At 36.8% G+C, this 20,594-nt stretch overlaps 1 protein-coding gene across 1 annotated transcript in view; it reads right to left on the reverse strand.

Moving 5' to 3' along the window:
* LOC106139604 (neuroglobin) overlaps window positions 1–19,494 on the reverse strand; it is a 21,459-nt gene extending 1,965 nt beyond the window's left edge. The window contains exons 1-2 of the mRNA XM_013341081.2: window positions 18,931–19,494; window positions 2,073–2,304 (exon numbers count right to left, since the gene is read on the reverse strand). Of these exons, the coding sequence (XP_013196535.2) occupies window positions 2,073–2,304; window positions 18,931–19,109 (411 nt within the window). The 5' untranslated portion in view covers window positions 19,110–19,494. The remainder of the gene's footprint in view (window positions 1–2,072; window positions 2,305–18,930) is intronic.
* Between the last annotated feature and the right edge of the window lie 1,100 nt (window positions 19,495–20,594).

The raw sequence follows: 20,594 nt of genomic DNA on the forward strand, positions 1-20,594 counted from the left end.
AGGGATAGGCTTACAAACTTGAGATTCTTTTTTAGGCGATGGGCTTGCAACCTGTCACTATTTGAATCTCAATTCTATCATTAAGCCAAATAGCTGAACGTGGCCATTCAGTCCTTTCAAGACTGTTGGCTCTGTCTACCCCGCAAGGGATATAGACGTGACCATTTGTATGTATTATTATTAAGTGTCGGTAACCACACGGCACAAGAAAGGTAAGAGTCCATTTCTCCTTGTATCTAAGGTTGCAACCATTTACATTGTCACTTTGAAGTCTATAGAATTATTCTTCAAAATGGCATCTCTCCAACATCACAATGTTATTACCTTTTCACGGCGCCAGCGTTACCTTTGTGAACCGAAGTGAATCAATTTTCATTTTTTTTTTGCCAAAAGAATATTCCATTTACAATTCTACCTTCAAATAATGCAATGATGAATTAAATTATTCAGATTGGGGTTGCTCATTTGTTATTTTTGACATGAATTCAGAGAGGAAAGATGAAATTATACTTAGATCAAATTCCTATCTCTTATTGTAATTATTCTGATATTATTTTGTGAATTTTATCTAACGAGCTTTCACTTCTCATTAAATTTGACGTGATCATTGACCAATGTCCTAGATTATAAAGCTGTTTTGTGTCATTTTTTTACTGAGATAAGATTTGGCATAAAGTATTAAAGGTAGATTATTTTCTATATGTATTTTACTAGTTGTGCCGTGTGGTTCCCGGCACCAATACAAAAAAGAATAGAACCACTTTATTTCTTTCCCATGGATGTTGTAAAAGGCGACTAAGGGATAGGCTCACAAACTTGGGATACATTTTTAGGCGATAGGCTAGCAACCTGTCACTATTCGAATCTCAATTATCATTAAGCCAAATAGCTGAACGTGGCCATTCAGTCTTTTCCAGACTGTTGGCTCTGTCTACCCCGCAAGGGATATAGACGTGACCATATGTATGTATATATGTATGTGCCCGCGACTTTGTCCGCGTGGAATAGTTGTTTTGGGCATCATTGAAGCCAGAATTTTTCAAGTAGAACCAATAGTTCCTGAGATTAGCGCGTTCAAAGAAACAAACAAACTCTTCAGCTTTATAATATTAGTATAGATACTGAAGCTAAATTTTAAGCTCTGGAAAGTATCTTGGTATCATTTTTCTTTAATAAGAAAAATCTTCTATTTCCTAAAGAGGCGTGATTTTATGTATGTATGTATGTATGTTCTATTTCCTGCTGGCGCTAATCCCGGGTCATATCCGGTGCGTTTTGGAAGGGAGAAGTGGATTTATTGACTATGATCCTGGTTTGGGTGAGTCAGATTTTACACGAAGCAACTCCCGTCTGACCTCCGCAACCTTTACAGAGAAACCCAACATAATTGAGTCATGGTTTGCAGTAGACGAATGTGCCTTTCCCCTTTTCTTAGTCGTCTTTTACGATAACCATGGGAAAGATGTATAGTGATACTTTCCTTATTTTACGGCCTCTGCGCTAGCGCAGCGGTAGTGCGCTTGTCTGTGTCACCGGAGGTCCCGTGTTCGAATCCCGGCCAGGGCATGATGAGAAACGAACTTTCTCTTATTTGCCTGGGTCTTGGATGTTTATCTATATAAGTATTTCTTATAAAATATAGTATTGTTGAGTAAGTATCTCGTAACACAAGTTTCGAACTTACTTCGAGGCTAACTCAATCTGTGTAATTTGTCCCGTATATATTTATTTATTACATACATACATACATATAGTCACGTCTATATGACTTACGGGGTAGATAGAGCCAATAGTCCCGAAACGACTTAATGGCCACTATCAGCTGCTCGGCTTAATGATGGAATTGAGATCCAAATAGTGACAGGTTGCTAGCCCATCGCCTAAAAAAAGGATCGCATTTTTATAAGCCTATCCCTTAGTCGCCTTTTACGACATCCACGTGCAAGAGTTGGAGTGATCCTATTCTTTTTTGTATTGGTGCCGGGAACCACACGGCACATTTATTTATTAATTATTTTATTACAGTGCCGGAAATCATACGTCGCGTAAAATATCTATTAACACCTTCTTACCCAGAAATTCTCCGCCTTGAACCCAGGCACCTGATGATGCGTAGCCCCCACATGTCTGATGTATAGCAGGAACGTGTCAATGTCTGCCAGTCCTTTGATTCCCTCGTCCAGAGTGTGCATCACCTTGGTCGCATGTTCCACCAGCTCGGGTGATATGGCGAAGGCTTCCTTCGTCTTCAATTCACCAAATTTCTCGAACAAGTGAAGAAGGTCTTCGTTTTCTTCGAATAGCCTGAAATGGAAATATGTTTTTTGTTTTAAGTATTTGTTTGTTTTCAAAGTAACTTACGAGTACTTTTGTTTCTAATGTAACTTACATACATAAAGTCTCGTCTATATCCCTTGCGGGGCAGACAGAGCCACCAGTCCTGAAAAGACTGAATGGCCACGGTCAGCTATTTGGCTTAATGATAGAATTGAGATTCATATAATGACAGGTTGCTAGCCCATCGCCTAAAAATGAATCCCAAATTTGTAAGCCTAAAGTAACTTACTTTCATATATACATGCATACAAATCAATCACGTCTATATCTCTTGCGGGCGTGAAAGGCCACGCAGCCGTATTACATACTAATCACGTTTTTATACCTTGCGGGGTAGACAGAGCCGACAGTCTCGAAAAGACCAATAGGCCACGTTCAGCTGTTTGGCTTAATGATAGAATTGAGATTCAAACAATGACATGTTGCTAGCCTATCGCCTAAGAGAAGAATCATTATTTTATAAGCCTATCCCTTAGTCACCTTTTATAACATCCATAGTAAAGAGATTTAGTGTTCCTATTCTTTGTTCTATTGGTGCCGGGAACCACACGATAATGTATTACATTATGAAGGCATTTGTATTGAAATCTAATTTGTTACCCGCGGCTACGCCCGCGAGTTATTCGCTTTTTGCTTAAACCTACATTTTAGTATTTAATAATTAATTTTTGAAATAAAACCTATATTTGAATACGGATTAACTATAAGTATACCGAATTCCATTCGAATCGGTCCAGCGGTTTAGCTGTGAAAGCGGAACAGACAGACAGACTATCGCATTTGTAATATAATGTGTGACAGGTTGCTAGCTCATCTCCTACAAGAAGTTTATAAATTAATCTTTCCCTTAATTGACTCCTACTATTAACTTGTGCCTTATTATTTGTGCTGTTTGCCGTGTGGTTACCAGTGCTTTAGAGAAGAAAACCTCAAAATATTACAAAAAAAAATCCATAACAATAGAAGCCCAAATGCTAAGCTATGTTTAATTCATAACATTATTTGTACATTATTTTCACCCCACATTTTCGAAGCTTGGAACTTGACGAAGAAAATATCGCCTTACTAATGACAAATCAAATATTTACAAAGGCGTTGCGGCCGGCTGAGGGGATTTGGACATTTTTCTCATATTATATGCTTCATTGATACGAAGTACATACCTTTATATAACGCTTACCCAGGGTTCGCTCATACATACATACATATAATCACGTCTATATCCTTTGCGGGGTAGACAGGGCCAACAATCTTGAAAAGACCGATAGGCCACGTTCAGCTGTTTGGCTTTATGATGGAATTGAGATTCAAATAGTGACAGGTGGTGAAAAAGCTAGGCATTAAGAAGTCTATTTCCGAAGTTATGAACATTATTTTGTGTTAAAATACATACATACATAATGGTCACGTCTATATCCCTTGCGGGATAGACAGAGCCAACAATCTTGAAAAGACCGATGGGCCTCGTTCAGCTATTTGGGTTTAAGATAGAATTGAGACTCAAATAGTGGAGCTGCAAAGATTGCAGAGGTAAGATGGGAGTCGCTTTGTGTTAAAACCTGACTCACCCAATCCAGGATAAATGGTCATCTCCAGAGTGGTGAGGATGCAACCGGGTCTAAAGCCAGGAGGAGGAAGGACTTTCAATTTGTGAAGTTGACGTTGTTGAGGAAAATGCTGCGGTGCAGTTTGTTACCGCATCTTCTGCACTGAAGCCTTGAAAGCGGCAGAAAACTTGGTTTTAAGTAATTTATTTGACGTCAACCAATGTTGTTAAACCATACGTTTTGACAATTATTAAGCGATATGAAGTATCCTATAATCCTATAATAATGAATAAAAATTTTGAATTTCAATTTCAATTTGAATTATAATTTTACTCACTTCCTAGAACCACATGGGACGTCGAAACGTCTTGTAGGGGGGTGATTCCCCCCCTTTACGGGTGGTAACTTTTGTTATTGTTGTTTGTACAACGCTTATATCATACAAGGGTTGTTAATAACCACTCAAGACATTGGGAGTTGAAAATATAGGGCGTTTAATTAATGGGTAATGAGGGACGGGATTTGTCTTGGAAGGAAACCATTGACTAAGATTTTTTGGATTAGACAGCTTGTTTTTTATATTTAACTACATAGCTGTCCCGACAAACGTTGTGTTGCCTTATAAATAATTTTTAAGTAAATTCTAGTTTAAAAAAATATGTTAAAGGTGGACAACCCTTATCACTAAGGGGTATGAAAAATAGATGTTGGCCGATTCTCAGACCTACTCAATATGCTCACAAAATTTCATGAGAATCGGTCAAGCCGTTTCGGAGGAGTACGGGAACGAACATTGTGACACGAGAATTTTATATATAAGATATAGATAATAAAAAAGGATAAATGAATTAATGAAAAAAGATTATAAAGCGTCAGCAATAACTAACCGGCACCAATTTAAAAAAAGAATACGACCACTCCATTTCGTTCCCATGGAAGTCGTTAAAGGCGACTAAAGGATTGGCTTATAAATTGGGATTCTTCTTTCGGGCGATAAGTTAGCAACCTGTCACTATTTAAATCTCAATTCTATTATTAAGTAATACAGTTGAACGTGGTCTTTCAGTCTTTTCAAAACTGTTGGCTCTGTCTAGCCCGCAAAAGATGTAGACGTGATTATACATACATATATATGTATAATCAAGTGAATGTCCACAAATTCTTACATCAATGGTAACATTAAGTGTGTGTTGTTTTGTATATGTAACCATTTGTGGTTCCAACTCGTACATATTGTTCATTAACTCAACTCTTCACAAATTGTGTTAATGCATGGATGAGAAATTTCGTTTAAGATTCATTGTAGGTACATTGTTAAGGAAATTACTGTGAGATTGGTTTAACACGTTAAATTAGCTAAAATTTCGAAACAGGTTAAGGATTTTTATTATGGGACTAAATAAATACTAACCTAGTTGAGGGTAACATCGTGAGGAAACCTGCACATTCAGGCAACTGGGTGTGTAACCATGGATACAAAACGGGTTAGGTTTACCTGCAAGGGTTGCGGAGGTCAGATAGAAGTCGTTTCGTGTAAAAACCTGACTCACCCAATCTAGGATCCATGCTCAAAGGCATACTCGTACCACGGGCTCATCTCTAGAGAGGTGAGGGTGCAACCGGAATTAAAGCCAGGAGGAAGAAAATACTAAATTAAATAAAATTGAAAGCACGTTGACCAAGCAATTCTTTTTTGTAATGGTGCCGTGTGGTTCCCGGCACCATTACAAAAAAGAATAGGACCACTCCATCTCTTTCCCATGGATGTCGTAAAAGGCGACTAAGGGATAGGCTTACAACCTTGGGATTCTTTTTTAAACGATGGGCTAGCAACCTGTCACTATTTGAATCTCAATTCTATCATTAAGCCAAATAGCTGAATGTGGCCATCCAGTCTTTTCAAGACTGTTTGCTCTGTCTACCCCGGAAGGGATGGGATAAAGACGTGACCATATGTTGACCAAGCAAATATACAAAGGGCAAAAGGTCAGGTCAAGATGACACAAAACCGCCGAGTTTGCATGAAGAGAATAGAATAGATTTATTTTCAAAATTAGATACAAGGTATCTCTTATTGACATCACTTAAATCTAATTATAACTACTATAAAATATAGAAGCGGCGAAACAAACTACACTGCAGCATTTTCATCGGACGTCAATATTATACAAATATAGATCTCTTAAATCTAAATCATGGACGTATGCACATTGTCTACATAGTTATAAGTGTGGATGAAGCGAAAGATGTGTGCAAGGATCTTGGCAAGTGGAAACATGACATCTCTACCTACCCCTCAGGGGGAGGCGTGATCTTATGTTTGCATAAAAACATTCATCCTTCTCGGGCTAGGCAGACACATCTTTAAATTCAACATAAAAAAAAATAAAAAGAAAAATTGTCGCGATACAAATTAAATAACGATAAGCTTCTGCCGCTCGAGTTTGAAGTAAATTGCAAAAGAAACACAATTTAGAAAGAGTCTCGGATATGGCTGGAGAATATGCCAAGGGTGAGTCGGTTTAATATTTCAGTTTTTAATTGTTCCGTAAAAAAAGCTGTGCATCTTAAAATATTGTAACGGATAAAGACGTGATATTTTATCTGTTTAGTTTTAACATTATTTACTATGCACTCGTTTGTTACGGATTTGATACATACATTAGTCACATCTGTCTGAAATGCCACTTCAGCTGTATGGCTTTATGATGGAATTGATATTTAATTAATTACATAAAGAATGCATTCTTTAGAATAGAATAGAATAGATTTAATTTCAAAATTGGATACAAGGTATCACTTATTGACATCACATCACTTAAATCTAATTATAACTACTATCGCTTCCAAAGCGCATGTGTAGAAGAAGCGGCGGAACAAACTACACAGCAGCATTTTCATCGGACGTCAATATACAAATATAGATCTCTTAAATCTAAATCATGGACGAATGCACATTGTCTACATTAAAAAACATGAATGAATGTAGAACTAGTTATTTCAATACGAATATATTATTAATTAAATCGCAATGGAATTAGAGAAAATTTGTTATAAAATCTATTGAGGTATTATCACATTTTTACGTAACCCTAACATCAACAATATGGCTCAAGACTGAATAAATACCTACACTAGCCATCTTTACAGGCGCGTAATGAGAAATGTCAAAGACATAATGAAACTAGCGCGGGAGTCTGCCTTATTTACACTTTTAATCTCACCAGAATCAAATGGATTGAATATGTGTGGGGAAAAACATACATACATACATATAATCACGTCTATATCCCTTGCGGGGTAGACAGGGCCAACAGTCTTGAAAAGACTGAATGGCCACGTTCAGCTATTTAAATTAATGATAGAATTGAGATTCAAATAGTGACAGGTTGCTAGCTCATCGCCCAAAAAAGAATCCCAAGTTTGTAAGCCTATCCCTTAGTCGCCTTTTACGACATCTGCGGGAAAGAGATGGAGTAGTCCTATTATTTTTTGTATTGGTTCCGGGAACCACACGGTGTGTTAAAATGTTAATTTAAATTTGGCGCCTTCTCGGCAACACTTTTACTTTTGTTTTATCTGTAACAACTTACTTTCGCTCTCTCTGTAGTTCCTGTTTTGTTGTATCCGGTCATAGTAAAAGTTAATCCTAATAAATCCATCATAAATAACAAGTGTGCCGTGTGGTTCCCGGCACCAATACAAAAAAGAATAGGATCACTCCATCTCTTTCCCATGGATGTCGTAAAAGGCGACTAAGGGATAGGCTTATAAACTTGGGATTCTTCTTTTAGGCGATGGGTTAGCAACCTGTCACTAATTTAATCTCAGCCAAATAGCTGAACGTGGCCATTTAGTCTTCAAGACTGTTGGCTCTGTCTACTCCGCATGGGATATAGACGTGATCATATGTATGTATGTATGTATGAAAATAACAACTAAGTGCATTATTTACATCAGTTTGTATACTAACCGATGCTCTTACGGTGAGGGAAAGCATCGTGAGGAAACCTGCACATTCAGGCAACTGAATTTGTAATCATTATCGATACAATACGAGATAGATTCTGCAAAGGTTGCGGAGGTCGCTTCTTGTAAAAAATTGACTCTCCCAATTCAGGATCCATGGTCGAAGGCATACCCTGGGCTCCTCTGTAGAGTGGTGAGGGTGCAACCGGGACTAATGCTAGGAGGAAGAAGAAGTTGCCAGGATGTTACATTATATAGTGCTCAGTTTCCTGTCTTGTGTCTTGGATACAGTCCAAAATCCATCCTTTTTGTTCCTCGCCGTAGTCGGGTTAAAAATAACACTCATACATACCTACATATAGTCACGTCTATATCCCTTGCGGGGTAGACAGAGCCAACAGTCCTGAGCGGACTGATAGGCCGCGTTCAGCTATTTGGCTTTAAGATAGAATTGAGATTCGAATAGTGACAGGTTGCTAGCCCATCGCCTAAAAAAGAATCTCAAGTTTGTAAACATGTCCCTTAGTCGCCTTTTACGACATCCATGGGAAAGAGATGGAGTGGTCCTATTTTTTTTTGTATTGGTGCCGGGAATAACACTCATCCTTTGTTCTAATTAAAAAATGAGCAAACCCGTTATGCTTAAACTTCTAAAAATAGACCTTAAATGTAAAAAGCATTCATCGAACCGGCATACCGTTAGATTAAACCCATTGTGAACAAGTCTTTGTACGAAACCCAATCGCACCCAGAACAGTCACAATGGCTCAACCCCTTATCAAACCGTCTGTTAACAAAAACGTACAAAATTTTTCGGTCTTTTGGAAAAACGCTTGAAATCATAAATTATACTAAAAAAAATTATTTCTTGGAACTTAGTAAGTTAAATCTTCCGCATTTTGGCAAAAAATAAGATCATTCAGGAAGTCTCTAAATAAATGAGTATTGGCAGTTTGCTCAGTAATACATCATTAACCCATAGGTAATAGGTATAGCTTAACGTGGTCTTTCTGTATTTTTAAGACTGTTGGCTCTGTCTACTCCACAAGAGACGAGACGGGTTTATATGCATCCATACATATAAATCCATATGAATCCGTCTATCATCTGTACATACATATATATGTACTCGTATTATAAAAAGGGGTGTGTGGATTTCTTTGTTCCTATCTCTTTCTCGGGTAACAAGTAACTAAAGAAATAATATAAGCTTTTATCTAGTAAAGACCATGATCTTTGGTGGCTTAGTTCTAGTTAATGGGTAACAGTGGGGACCATTCCTGTAGAACCATCAGTTAGCTAAGCTAACGCTTACCTACACCGTAAAAAACATTTGTTTTGGCGGTTTCATTGTACGCACGGTTCGCTAAGGGGGAAATGTCTGGATAATTTGTCATTTTTCAGTCTACAGCATTGATGTCGGGACGAATGTTTTTATAAAAGTAAGGTAGACATGTGCCTACATTTGTTGGATGAATAACAATTAATGTACCAACAAATGTTGTTACGACAGATTTTAAGGATATTTTTCAAAATTTTTTCAACTGAAAATTCTGTACCTTTTGGTTCGCGGCACCTATTGAAAAAGAATAGGACTAATCCATCTCTTTCTCACGGATGCCGTAAAAGGCGACTAAGGGATTGGTTTATAAACTTGGGATTATTCTTTTAGGCGACTGGCTAGCAAGCTGTTACTATATGAATCTCAATTCAGTCATTAAGCCAGACAGCTGAACGTGGCATATCAGTCTTTTCCACACTGTTGGCTCTGCTTACCCCGCAAGGGATATAGACGTGATTAAGACGTGAAATTTTGAACGTGGCCTTTCAGTCTTTGCGAGACTTGGTTCTACCCCGTAAAAGATAAAGACGTTATATGTATGTTTGTATGTATATAGAAATTAGCGGACGCAATACAAGCTAAAAGGGTGTCCGCGACCCATCCCCACCCCAGCCTTCGTTTTTTTCCGTGTGGTTTTTGGCTGCTAACTGAATCCTTGTTTAAGTGCTTGGTAAAATTTCGTGGAATTACGCAGGGTTTTAGGACTTTTCCCTGGTGACCGCTTTGTGGAAAAGCGTTTCATTATTTAAGGCATCGTTATATATAGGCCTATGGCTGTTAGTGTTAATACATACATACATATAATCACGTCTATATCCCTTGCGAGGTAGACAGAGCCAACAGTCTTTTAAAGACTGATAGGCCACGTTCAGCTATTTGGCTTTAAGATAGAATTGAGATTCAAATAGTGACAGGTTGCTAGCCCATCGCCTAAAAGAAGAATCCCAAGTTTATAAGCGTACCCCTTAGTCGCCTTTTAAGACGTCCATGGGAGATAGATGGAGTGGTCCTATTCTTTTTTCTATTGGTGCCGGGAACCACACGGCACTGTTAGTGTTAATCTGATTTTAAAACATTTAAAACATTTTTCTGAGATATGATAGACCGTAAGTCAGTGTCGCATTAAATGTATAAATTACATCTAGGTAAGTTTAAAGTAGGTATGTTTTTGTAGAACAAAGTACATACATACATACATAAAATCACGCCTTTTTTCCGGAGTAGGTAGGCAGAGACTACATCTTTCCAGTTGCCACGATCTTTGTATACTTCTTTCGCTTCATGCTTATTCATTACTCGCTTCATGCAAGCTCGGCGGTTTTGGGTACTCTTGACCTGACCTTTTGCCAGGACGTCCTTAATTTGATCAAGATACGTACGTCTAGGCCTTCCCGCTCCGACCATTCCCTCCACACTTTCCTTATATATTTGTTTAGTCAACCAGCTTTCATTCATCCTCTCCACATGACCAAACCATCTTAACATACCCTTTTCTATTCCTGTTACATACATACATACATATGGTCTCGTCTATATCCCTTGTGGGCTAGACAGAGCCAACAGTTTTGATAGGCCACGTTCAGCTATTTGGCTTGATAATAGAATTAAGATTTAAATAGTGACAGGTTGCTAGCCCATCGCCTAAAAGAAGAATGCCAAGTTTGTAAGCCTATCCCTTAGTTGCCTTTTACGACATTCATGGGACAGGAATGGAGTGGTCCAATTCTATTCTGTATTGGTGCCGGGAACCACACGGCTATCTATTCCTACGTCTTCTTTCACATCACAACATTCCCTTAACACGCTGTTTCTTATCCGGTCACTCAATTTGACACCATATAAACAAAGTATGTACCTACATCTCCAATGTTTAATTCCATCATATTAATTAAAAATTAACGACCCGTCCCAATGTTGCGAAGATATTTTTGGAAGAGGAATTGCTTCGCGAGTAGGTATATTTTATCAAAATCCTCGAAAGATTAATTACGTAGTCTCTTACCGGGGTAAAATTATGAGGGTAAGTATTTGGAGACAAAAATTTTACCTTTGCCTCGAGCTCGAGGTTCGTAATAACATGTCACTTTTCATCCTAAATAATATTGTGAATGCGAAAGTTTGTTTGTTTTCCTTTCACGCGTATTCTTCTGTTAATATTTCATTAAATCACGTCGGCAGGGTAGACAGAGCCAGCACTCTTTGTTTTTTGTCTGTCTTTACAGACATTCCACGTTCAGCTGTTAGGCTTAATGATAGAATTGAGTTCAAATAGTGACAGGTTGCTAGCCCATCGCCTAAAAGAAGAATCACAAGTTTACAAGCCTATTCCTTAGTCGCCTTTTACGACATCCAATGGAAAAAGATAGAGTGGTCCTCTTCTTTTTTATATTGGTGCCGGGAACCACACGGCAAGCAATTTAACTAAATAGCAAATAGAGTTCTATAACTTCGTACTTATGACGCCGTACAAAAACTTTTTTATGTTTGTTCCACACTTAGTCTAGACTTCAGACACAATAGTCACAGTAATGACGGCGGCTTAAATATTTCCTAGCCGGCCTACTTGCTGACTTTTTGAGATATTTCCCACATTTTCGTAATAGATAAAAATGTTTTTGATCCCTGCATACGTTTTTAGCATCATCCACCATTAATCACTTTTTTCACGTAAGCTCTGCAGTTCAGGATATTCTTTGCCTGAACTTTCGCAAGCATCATCTATGTATATCCTTATATTATAAAAATAAAATCAAGTAAAATAAAATAGAGACGGAATGAGATAATATGAGATAAAATGAGATAATATGAGATAAAATGAGATAAAATGAGATAAAATGAGATAATATGAGATAATATGAGATAAAATGAGATAAAATGAGATAAAATGAGATAAAATGAGATAAAATGAGATAATATGAGATAATATGAGATAATATGAGATAATATGAGATAATATGAGATAATATGAGATAATATGAGATAATATGAGATAATATGAGATAATATGAGATAATATGAGATAATATGAGATAATATGAGATAATATGAGATAATATGAGATAATATGAGATAATATGAGATAATATGAGATAAAATGCGATAAAAAGAGATAAAAAGTTAAAATCCTTAAAATCTGCGCGTATCGAGTTGCTGGCGACTCGGACACTTAATTATTCGGACATTGTATTAGGAACAAATTGTTTTGTACAGTCAGAAAGAAGGTTCGAACGATACTTTAATATTTAAAAGACAAAATCTGAAAAAAGAAAGTAGTTTGTACCACATATTTATTTGGCCAAAGCTGTTTTTAATTTCAGATTTTGTCTGGTTTTGTACTTACATAATGTCTTACTGCTGAATGATTTGATGGCGTCCGAATTTTTGTTTAAGTGCTCGAGTCATCTGCTACTCTGCAAGTCATGATTTTTTCACTAGGTGCAGGTACTTATTCTCTTAGTAGTAATGGAACAGTAAATAAGGATTCTAAAGATATATGCGTAACAAGTTTAAGCCTCGATTACACGTGTCTCACGGAAAGTATAATATAAAATACATACATACATACATACATATGGTCACGTCTATATCCCTTGCGGGGTAGACAGAGCCAACAGTCTTGAAAAGACTGAATGGCCACGTTCAGCTATTTGGCTTAATGATAGAACTGAGATTCAAATAGTGACAGGTTGCTAGCCCATCGCCTAAAAGAAAAATCTCAAGTTTATAAGCCTATCCCTTAGTCGCCTTTTTACGACATCCATGGGAAAGAGAAGGAGTGTCCCTATTTTTTTTTTTAATCGGTGCCACTTCACCTACAAAATGGAAAATATAATATACACATGCGTTTATAATTTTACTCGGGTATTGTGTTTTGTAGCCCAGTCATTAATAACCAGTGGGCCAAGTTGATACCGTTGTGACATGGTCAGCTTTTGGAAGACAAGGGCTTAGGTTTCTTACGATGTCGGTCGTTCATTTCTTGATAATAAAATAAACAAACCCATGTCAGAAATGAAGTTATACGTTCTTTCTTTGCAAATACATTTTCTACAGTATAAGGTAGTTTATTTATTATTATGGGAAATTTCAGATATCCATACATATAATAATCACTAATAATAATTGTCATATCTTTTGGTTTCACAACATTGGTTGATGGCGAATAAATTATTTGAACCTGAGTTCACTGCCGCTACCAAAGCGTCAGTGCAGAAGAAGCGGCAACAAACTACACTGAAGCATTTTCTTCAACCTCAAATTATCTTAGTGTTGTTATTTAGTTATTTTTGAAGACTGACCATACAACTTTTGCTAACACCTCCTAAAATTGCAAATGGTCTGCGATAGTCGGTTTGAAGTACACTGACCACTTGCTAGGATATCCCCGATTTGATCAAAGTACGTTCGTCAACGTACGATGTACACTCACCTACATACATACATAAAATTACGTCTATATCCCTTGCGGGGTAGACAGAGCCAGCAGTCTTAAAAGACTGATAGGCCACGTTCAGCTGTTAGGTTTCATGATAGAATTTCAAATAGTGACAGGTTGCTAGCCCATCGCCTAAAAGATGAATCCCAAGTTTATAAGCCTATCGCCTTTTACGACATCCATGGGAACGAGACGGAGTGGTCCTATTTTTTTTACTGGTGCCGGAAACCACACGGCCTTGTTTATTTATACCAATATAATTCCCATTGAAGATAGTATAAAAAAGCTGTTAAGCGCATTCTATATCAAGCTACAACCTAACTCGATTGAATAATTTAAGTGATTCAGTATTCAGTCTCCATTCAGTCTATTCTAAAATTAACCAGTTTACCGGTAGGTATATAAATAGAAGTTACCTCGGGGCATAGACGGGATTCGGAAAATCACATTTCAGTGAGGCATCTTTCACACGAGGACGAATGTCGAATGGTCATTTCGCTAAAGGAATATTGACATTTTACGACTAAGATACATTTTGCGACTAGGGTACATTTTGCGACTAGGGTACATTGCGACTAGGGTACATTTTGCGACTAGGGTACATTTTGCGACTAGAGTACATTTTGCGACTAAGGTACATTTTGCGATTAGGGTTCATTTTGCGACTAGGGTACATTTAGCGACTAGGGTACATTTTGCGACTAGGGTACATTTTGCGACTAGGGTACATTTTGCGACTGTATATCCGGACTGGACTCTATACGCAAAATGTGGGGTACATTTTGCGTGTAGAGTCTAGTCCGGATTCGGTTATAATGAGAAAGAGAGAGAGAGAATTATAGAGATATAAAATTACCAAAGTAGTAAAAATTGTTAATCGTGTGAAACTAGCTTTATTAACGGGAGAAGCTGCGCTCCCGCGCTGAATTAGCGCCACCTACAAAAGAATACAGGACTTTCGCAAATCCCAAGGGAATTATAGTTTTCTTTGGGATGAAAAGAACACTATGTCCTCGTCCAGACTATAAATATATAATCACGTCTATATTCCTTGCGTGGTAGACAGAGCCAGCAGTCTTGAAAGATTGACAGGCCACGTTCAACTGTAAGGCTTAATAATAGAATTGAGATTCAAATAGTGACAGGTTGCTAGCACATCGCCTATAAGAAGAATTCCAAATCAATTTATTTATTTATGTCCAAATATACTTATAACAATAAACGGCGGCCTTTTTGCCATTTTCACGGCCTCTGTGGCGCAGCGGTAGTGCGCTTGTCTGTGACACCGGGGGTCCCGGGTTCGAATCCCGGCCAGGGCATGATGAGAAACGAACTTGCTCCGAGTGGCCTGCGTCTTGGATGTTTATCTATATAAGTATTTATTAGAAATAATATTATCGTTGAGTTAATAACTCGTAACACAAGTCTCGAACTTACTTCGAGGCTAACTCAATCAGTGTAATTTTTCCCTTATATATTTATGTAATAAATCGACACAATGCATTTATCATTGCTTAACGCAATGACAAAATACTCGTAGATTCTACAACAATTTAGACAGTACATTCTCCTCACATAATTTGTTTAGTCCGCAAAAAGAACATATAAAGACCCTTTCTACTTGCAGTTTATCTCATAATCCAGTCTGCTTGTAGAAAATAAAATGGCTGGTCGCGACACGAATACAAATGTCTCTCTAAGGACTGATGCAGCACTTATTTACTGTCTGTGCTGACGTAGCTCAAGAACACTTTAATTTATTTATACCAATAATAAAAAAACAAGAAAATATATTCTTTTCTGGTCTGGTTAAAAAAATAGTGTATCTCATTTTAGGCTATACTTAGATACCTTAGCAACCTTTCACTGCCATCATTCAGTCATTATTCATATGATCACGTCTATATCCCTTGCGGGGTAGGCAGAGCCGAAAGTCTTGAAAAGGCTGATAAGCCAAGTATGTAAGCTAACACAATCTGTGTAATTTGTTCCGTATGTAACTATTTATTATTTATGTATTTAATTGTAATATAATCTTTATTAGTCCTATCCAAGTTATTAAGACATTCAGCTAAACGTGGCCTATCAATCGTTTCAAGACTCTATATTATTCATATAGTTACGTCTATTCCCATGCGAGGTAGACAGAGCCAACAGTTTGACACTGAATGGCCACGTTCAGCTGTATAACTGGTGAGCTGAGGATGCAACCGGGACTAAAGCCGGGAGGAAGAAAACATAAACGTACATACTTATAATCACGTCTATATCCCTTGCGGGGTAGACAGAGCCAACAGTCTTGAAAAGACTGATGGGCCACGTTCAGCTGTTTGGCTTTATGATGGAATTGAGATTCAAATAGTGACAGGTTGCTAGCCAATCGCCTAAAAGAAGAATCCCAAGTTTATAAGCCTATCCCTTAGTCGGCTTTTACGACATCCATTGGAACGAGATGGAGTGGTCCTATTTTTTTTTTGTTTATTTTTGCCGCGGGAACCACACGGTACAAGAAAACATAAATATACCAACAATCTCAAAGTCAGTTAGTCAATCTTCGTCATGGTCAGTAGTAATTGCGCAATACAATGATCTTTACGAAACATCACTGAGGAAAGTAATAAAGAATATTTTACGTCGTAAAAAATAGACATAAATATGATACAAGAACGTTATGACCTAGACGTCTACGTATGGTTTTTATTGTTATTACAATGGAAATATCTGGAGTACACATATATACAAACAAATAATCACGTCTTTATCCTCCACGGGTTAGACAGAGCTAAAAGTCTTTAAAAACTGACAGGCCACATTTAGCTGTTTGGCTTAATGATAGAATTGAGATTCAAGAGTGACAGGTTGCTAGGCCTTTGCCTAAAAGATGAATCCCAAGTTCACAAGCCCCTTAGTCGCCTTTTACGAAATCCATGGGAAAGAGACGGAGTGGTCCTATTATTTATTATTTTTTTCTCTTGGTGTTTGAAACCACACGGCACAGGAAGAAACCCAGGTTTATAAGCCTTTGCCGTAATAGCCTTTTACGACATCAATGGAAAAGGCACCAATTTCTTTAAAACCAGTTAAGATTTTATCTTCAAACATTTACTAATAACTAAATCATACGCATACTAATTGACTAACACATCACAATTAATAACACATTTATGCGATATTAATCAACCCAGATTATGGAATGTGAGTTAGTTTTGATGAGAAATTAAGGCATAAATGGACACACACATATATAGAACTAGCTGTGCCCGCGACTTCGTCCGCGTGGAATAGTTATTTTGGGCATCATATTTACAGGTCAGGCGGTCACGCGTATTAGAAAGAACGCCGTATTAAATGTTTCGCTGCAAATTGCTTATAACGACTATATCTCAAAACCTATTCGTCTGATTTATATACTGTAAATGGCAATTTTAGTCTACATGAAAACCGAAAGTAATAAACATATTTATTTGGATAAGGATTAATACTGAATTAAAGAAAATTGGTTTCAAAATAACTTATGTTTATAAGGAAAAAATAATCTTAAAAAATGAACATAAAAGTGGTTATTGTAAGTAAACCTTAAGAGATAGATATATGCTCTCGCGGACTTTTTTGTGGCAAAAAATGAGTACTTCACATCTTTAGTACATTGTTTTACTATATCTTTGTTGGTTTGCGCAGCGTTCGCGTGGAAAGCTCGCAGATGATCGACTCATTCAACTTTCACCTGCATTGTCGACGTTTCCCGTAGGAAATCCGGGATAAAATGTAGCCTATAGCCTTCCTCGATAAATAGACTATCTAACAGTGAAAGAATTATTCAAATCGGTTCAGTAGTTTCTGAGATTAGCGCGTTTAAACAAACAAACAAACAAACAGAAGAAACTCTTCAGCTTTACAATATTAGTATAGAAATCCCTAGTACATAATTCAAACAAATACCTATATACTTATTATGTAATTATGTAATGCATGATGCATTATGACGGCCTCTGTGGCGCAGCGGTAGTACGCTTGTCTGTGACACCGGAGGTCCCGGGTTCGAATCCCGTACAATACGGGATAATATACTACGACGCTAACTAAATCTGTGTAATTTGCCCCGAAAAAAATGAATTAATACGTTTTTATAGTGTCAGTGTAAGTGTTAATTAATTTATTTATTTAAATTTCATTGCACAAAATACAAATGTATTAGCACAATTGGCGGACTTACTCGTAATGCTAGAAGCATTATCTACCAGTCAACCATTGGGTCTGACAGAGAACTTTATGTGGGGTCAACTAAATAAATATATTTATACCTACGCAAAATATAAAATAAAATAATTATAATATACATATAAAAAACTACAATAGATAAACAATACGAGTATACAAAAATAAATAGGGGCAGCGATTACCGAAATGAGTAAAAAGGCTTATAGGTATTAAACACCCTCGTTACTAAAAAAACCCGTATACATACCCGTGTTTTGAAACTAGAAGACGTGGGGATGTCCTGATGGTTAAAATTTTGCAAAGGTGAGCATTTTCACCTTGAACCAAACGAGCGAGTTAAAAATACTTTATTTTGTTAACCATTAGCTGAGTGTAACGAAGCATATTGTTGAAAAATGTGCTGTAGAAATATTTACTTTAGTCTGCCTGCCTGAATTACGGTTGAGCTACTTACCAACTTAAAATTAAAAGGTTTATAATATACTAGCTGTGCCCGCGACTTCGTCCGCGTAGAATAGTTATTTCGGGCATCATTGAAGCCCTCAAGGTTGAATAAATTCCCCCGTTTTTTTCACTTTTTCCATTATTTCTTTGCTCCTAATAGTTCCAGCGTGATGTTATATAGCCTAAAGCCTTCCTCGATAAATGGTTTATTCATCACGAAAAGAATTTTTCAATTCGAATTAGTAGTTCCTGTGATTAGCGCGTTCAAACAAACAAACAAACAAACAAACTCTTCAGCTTTATTATATTAGTATAGATTAAATTTATTTAATGCACTCTCTTGGTTTGGTATGCGAATCGGTTTTATTCATACGTAAGAAAACACCACATTACCATTCACTCCCTATAGATAGGTGTTTCTATTATAAATAAATATCTATTATTGTAAAAGCAAGAATATAAGGCAGATAATGATAAAGGGTTTTGTAGTAAGGTTTAATAAAAAGTTGATTATTTTTCAAGAATTCCTTATTCTATTTGTAAAAACTGCATGAAAATCGTAAGTCGCATGAACAGACAGAGACAGAGGCGCAGGAACAGATAACATTATTATTTTAAAAGAAAAAAACCTTACTTACTTTATAAACAGTATAATTCCAGTCTTCTCAATTTGCCTGAAGACTCCTTTCCACGAAGCCAGCATGCAGTATTGTTGTTTCGTGGTCAGCGGTGACCTAGGATCCGCCTCGGGAGGTGGTCGGTCCAAAGCATCATGATTCACCTCCGAGGCAGCCAATTTCGTCAACTGACACCCCATTGTCCCTTCTATAACACCAATAACACTAAAAATTTCAAATTCAAATCCACTATCAATCTAACTTTATTCACTGGCAATATTGAACTGCTGTCGAATGCGATAGATTGTCTATTTCAGTTGTTTTTGTTTCACGCTGAGAGCCATCATCGGCGGATTAGAACGGCATGAATGATATAGGACCGAAATTACTCCCCTGCGGTATGCCAACGATAACGAACATTGAAAAATATATTTAGTCCAACGACGTTGTTTTTAAGGCGCGATATAATATCAATTAGAGTGGTTTTAATTTGGAATGTTATTAAAATGCAATAATATCTTTGTTATTTTCCGTTGTATAAATGTTTATTTAATCGAACGCCTTGACTAGTATAATGACCAGAGCACGTTTTGTTACTGAAGCTCTATTATGAAAGTAACAGGACTAGTGATGGGATTATTTTTAGACGGTACCTGCTAATAAATTGTTTCATTAAGAAATTTCAACACGTTATCAGTTTTATTGAAGTTCTTTACATATTGTTTTGAAATGGTTTTTTGGTTCGTGACTGTTTAATAAACAAGGTTAAGATATTTTTCAATAAACTTGTTTTAGATTTTATATATTTTTGGTCGCTAATGCTTGATAGAAAACTCAATAGTTCATTGAATATTAAAAACGAAATAAGATAAAATATAATATTAAAGAGACATGTAGCAGAAAAATAATTAATTTTGTTTTATTACTTAATGTAGTGATAACAAATAAGTAAATACGAGTTTAAAGAAAATTATGGAAAAATTATACGGTTATACATACCTATAGAAATCGAAATGTAACTTAAATATAGAGGTAGGGTAGACAGAGCCAACAATCTCGAAAAATTTGAAGGCCTTTCAGCTGGTTGGCTTTATGGACTTGAGAGTGAGATAATGGCATGTTGCTAGCCCATCACCAAATAGAACTCTAAGTTTATCAGCCTATCTTGAGATCAATATTATACGAAAATTCTGTATTATTATTAACCCAGCTATGTTAAATAATAAACATAATTTTCACTTGAAAGCTAGCATAACACACGTCAAAGTTCATGTTACAGAGAAATTATTTATGTTCCCTTTATTATATTTATTTTTAAGGAAGAAAAGAAAAAGCTTTTAGGAGCGTATTTCGTTCGCGTCTCGAAAGAAATGTGATAAACTCACTTTCATTTACCGTCATTGAGACGATGTTGTACAAATTCTAAATATATCTATTTGTGCCGTGTCGTTCCCGGTACCAATAAAAAAAAAAAGGACCACTCTGTCTCATTCCCATGGATGTCATAAGATGCGACTAAGAAATAGGCTTATAAATTTGTGATTCTTTTTATAGGCGACGGGTTAGCAAACTGTCACTTTTTGAATCTCAATTCTAGCATTAAGCCAAACAGCTGAACGTGGCCTATCAGTCTTAACAAGACTGTTGGCTCTGTGTACCCCGCAAAGAATATAGACGTGACTATA

Source organism: Amyelois transitella, chromosome 15 (genome assembly GCF_032362555.1).
Source record: "Amyelois transitella isolate CPQ chromosome 15, ilAmyTran1.1, whole genome shotgun sequence".
Classification (NCBI taxonomy): Eukaryota; Metazoa; Arthropoda; class Insecta; order Lepidoptera; family Pyralidae; genus Amyelois; species Amyelois transitella.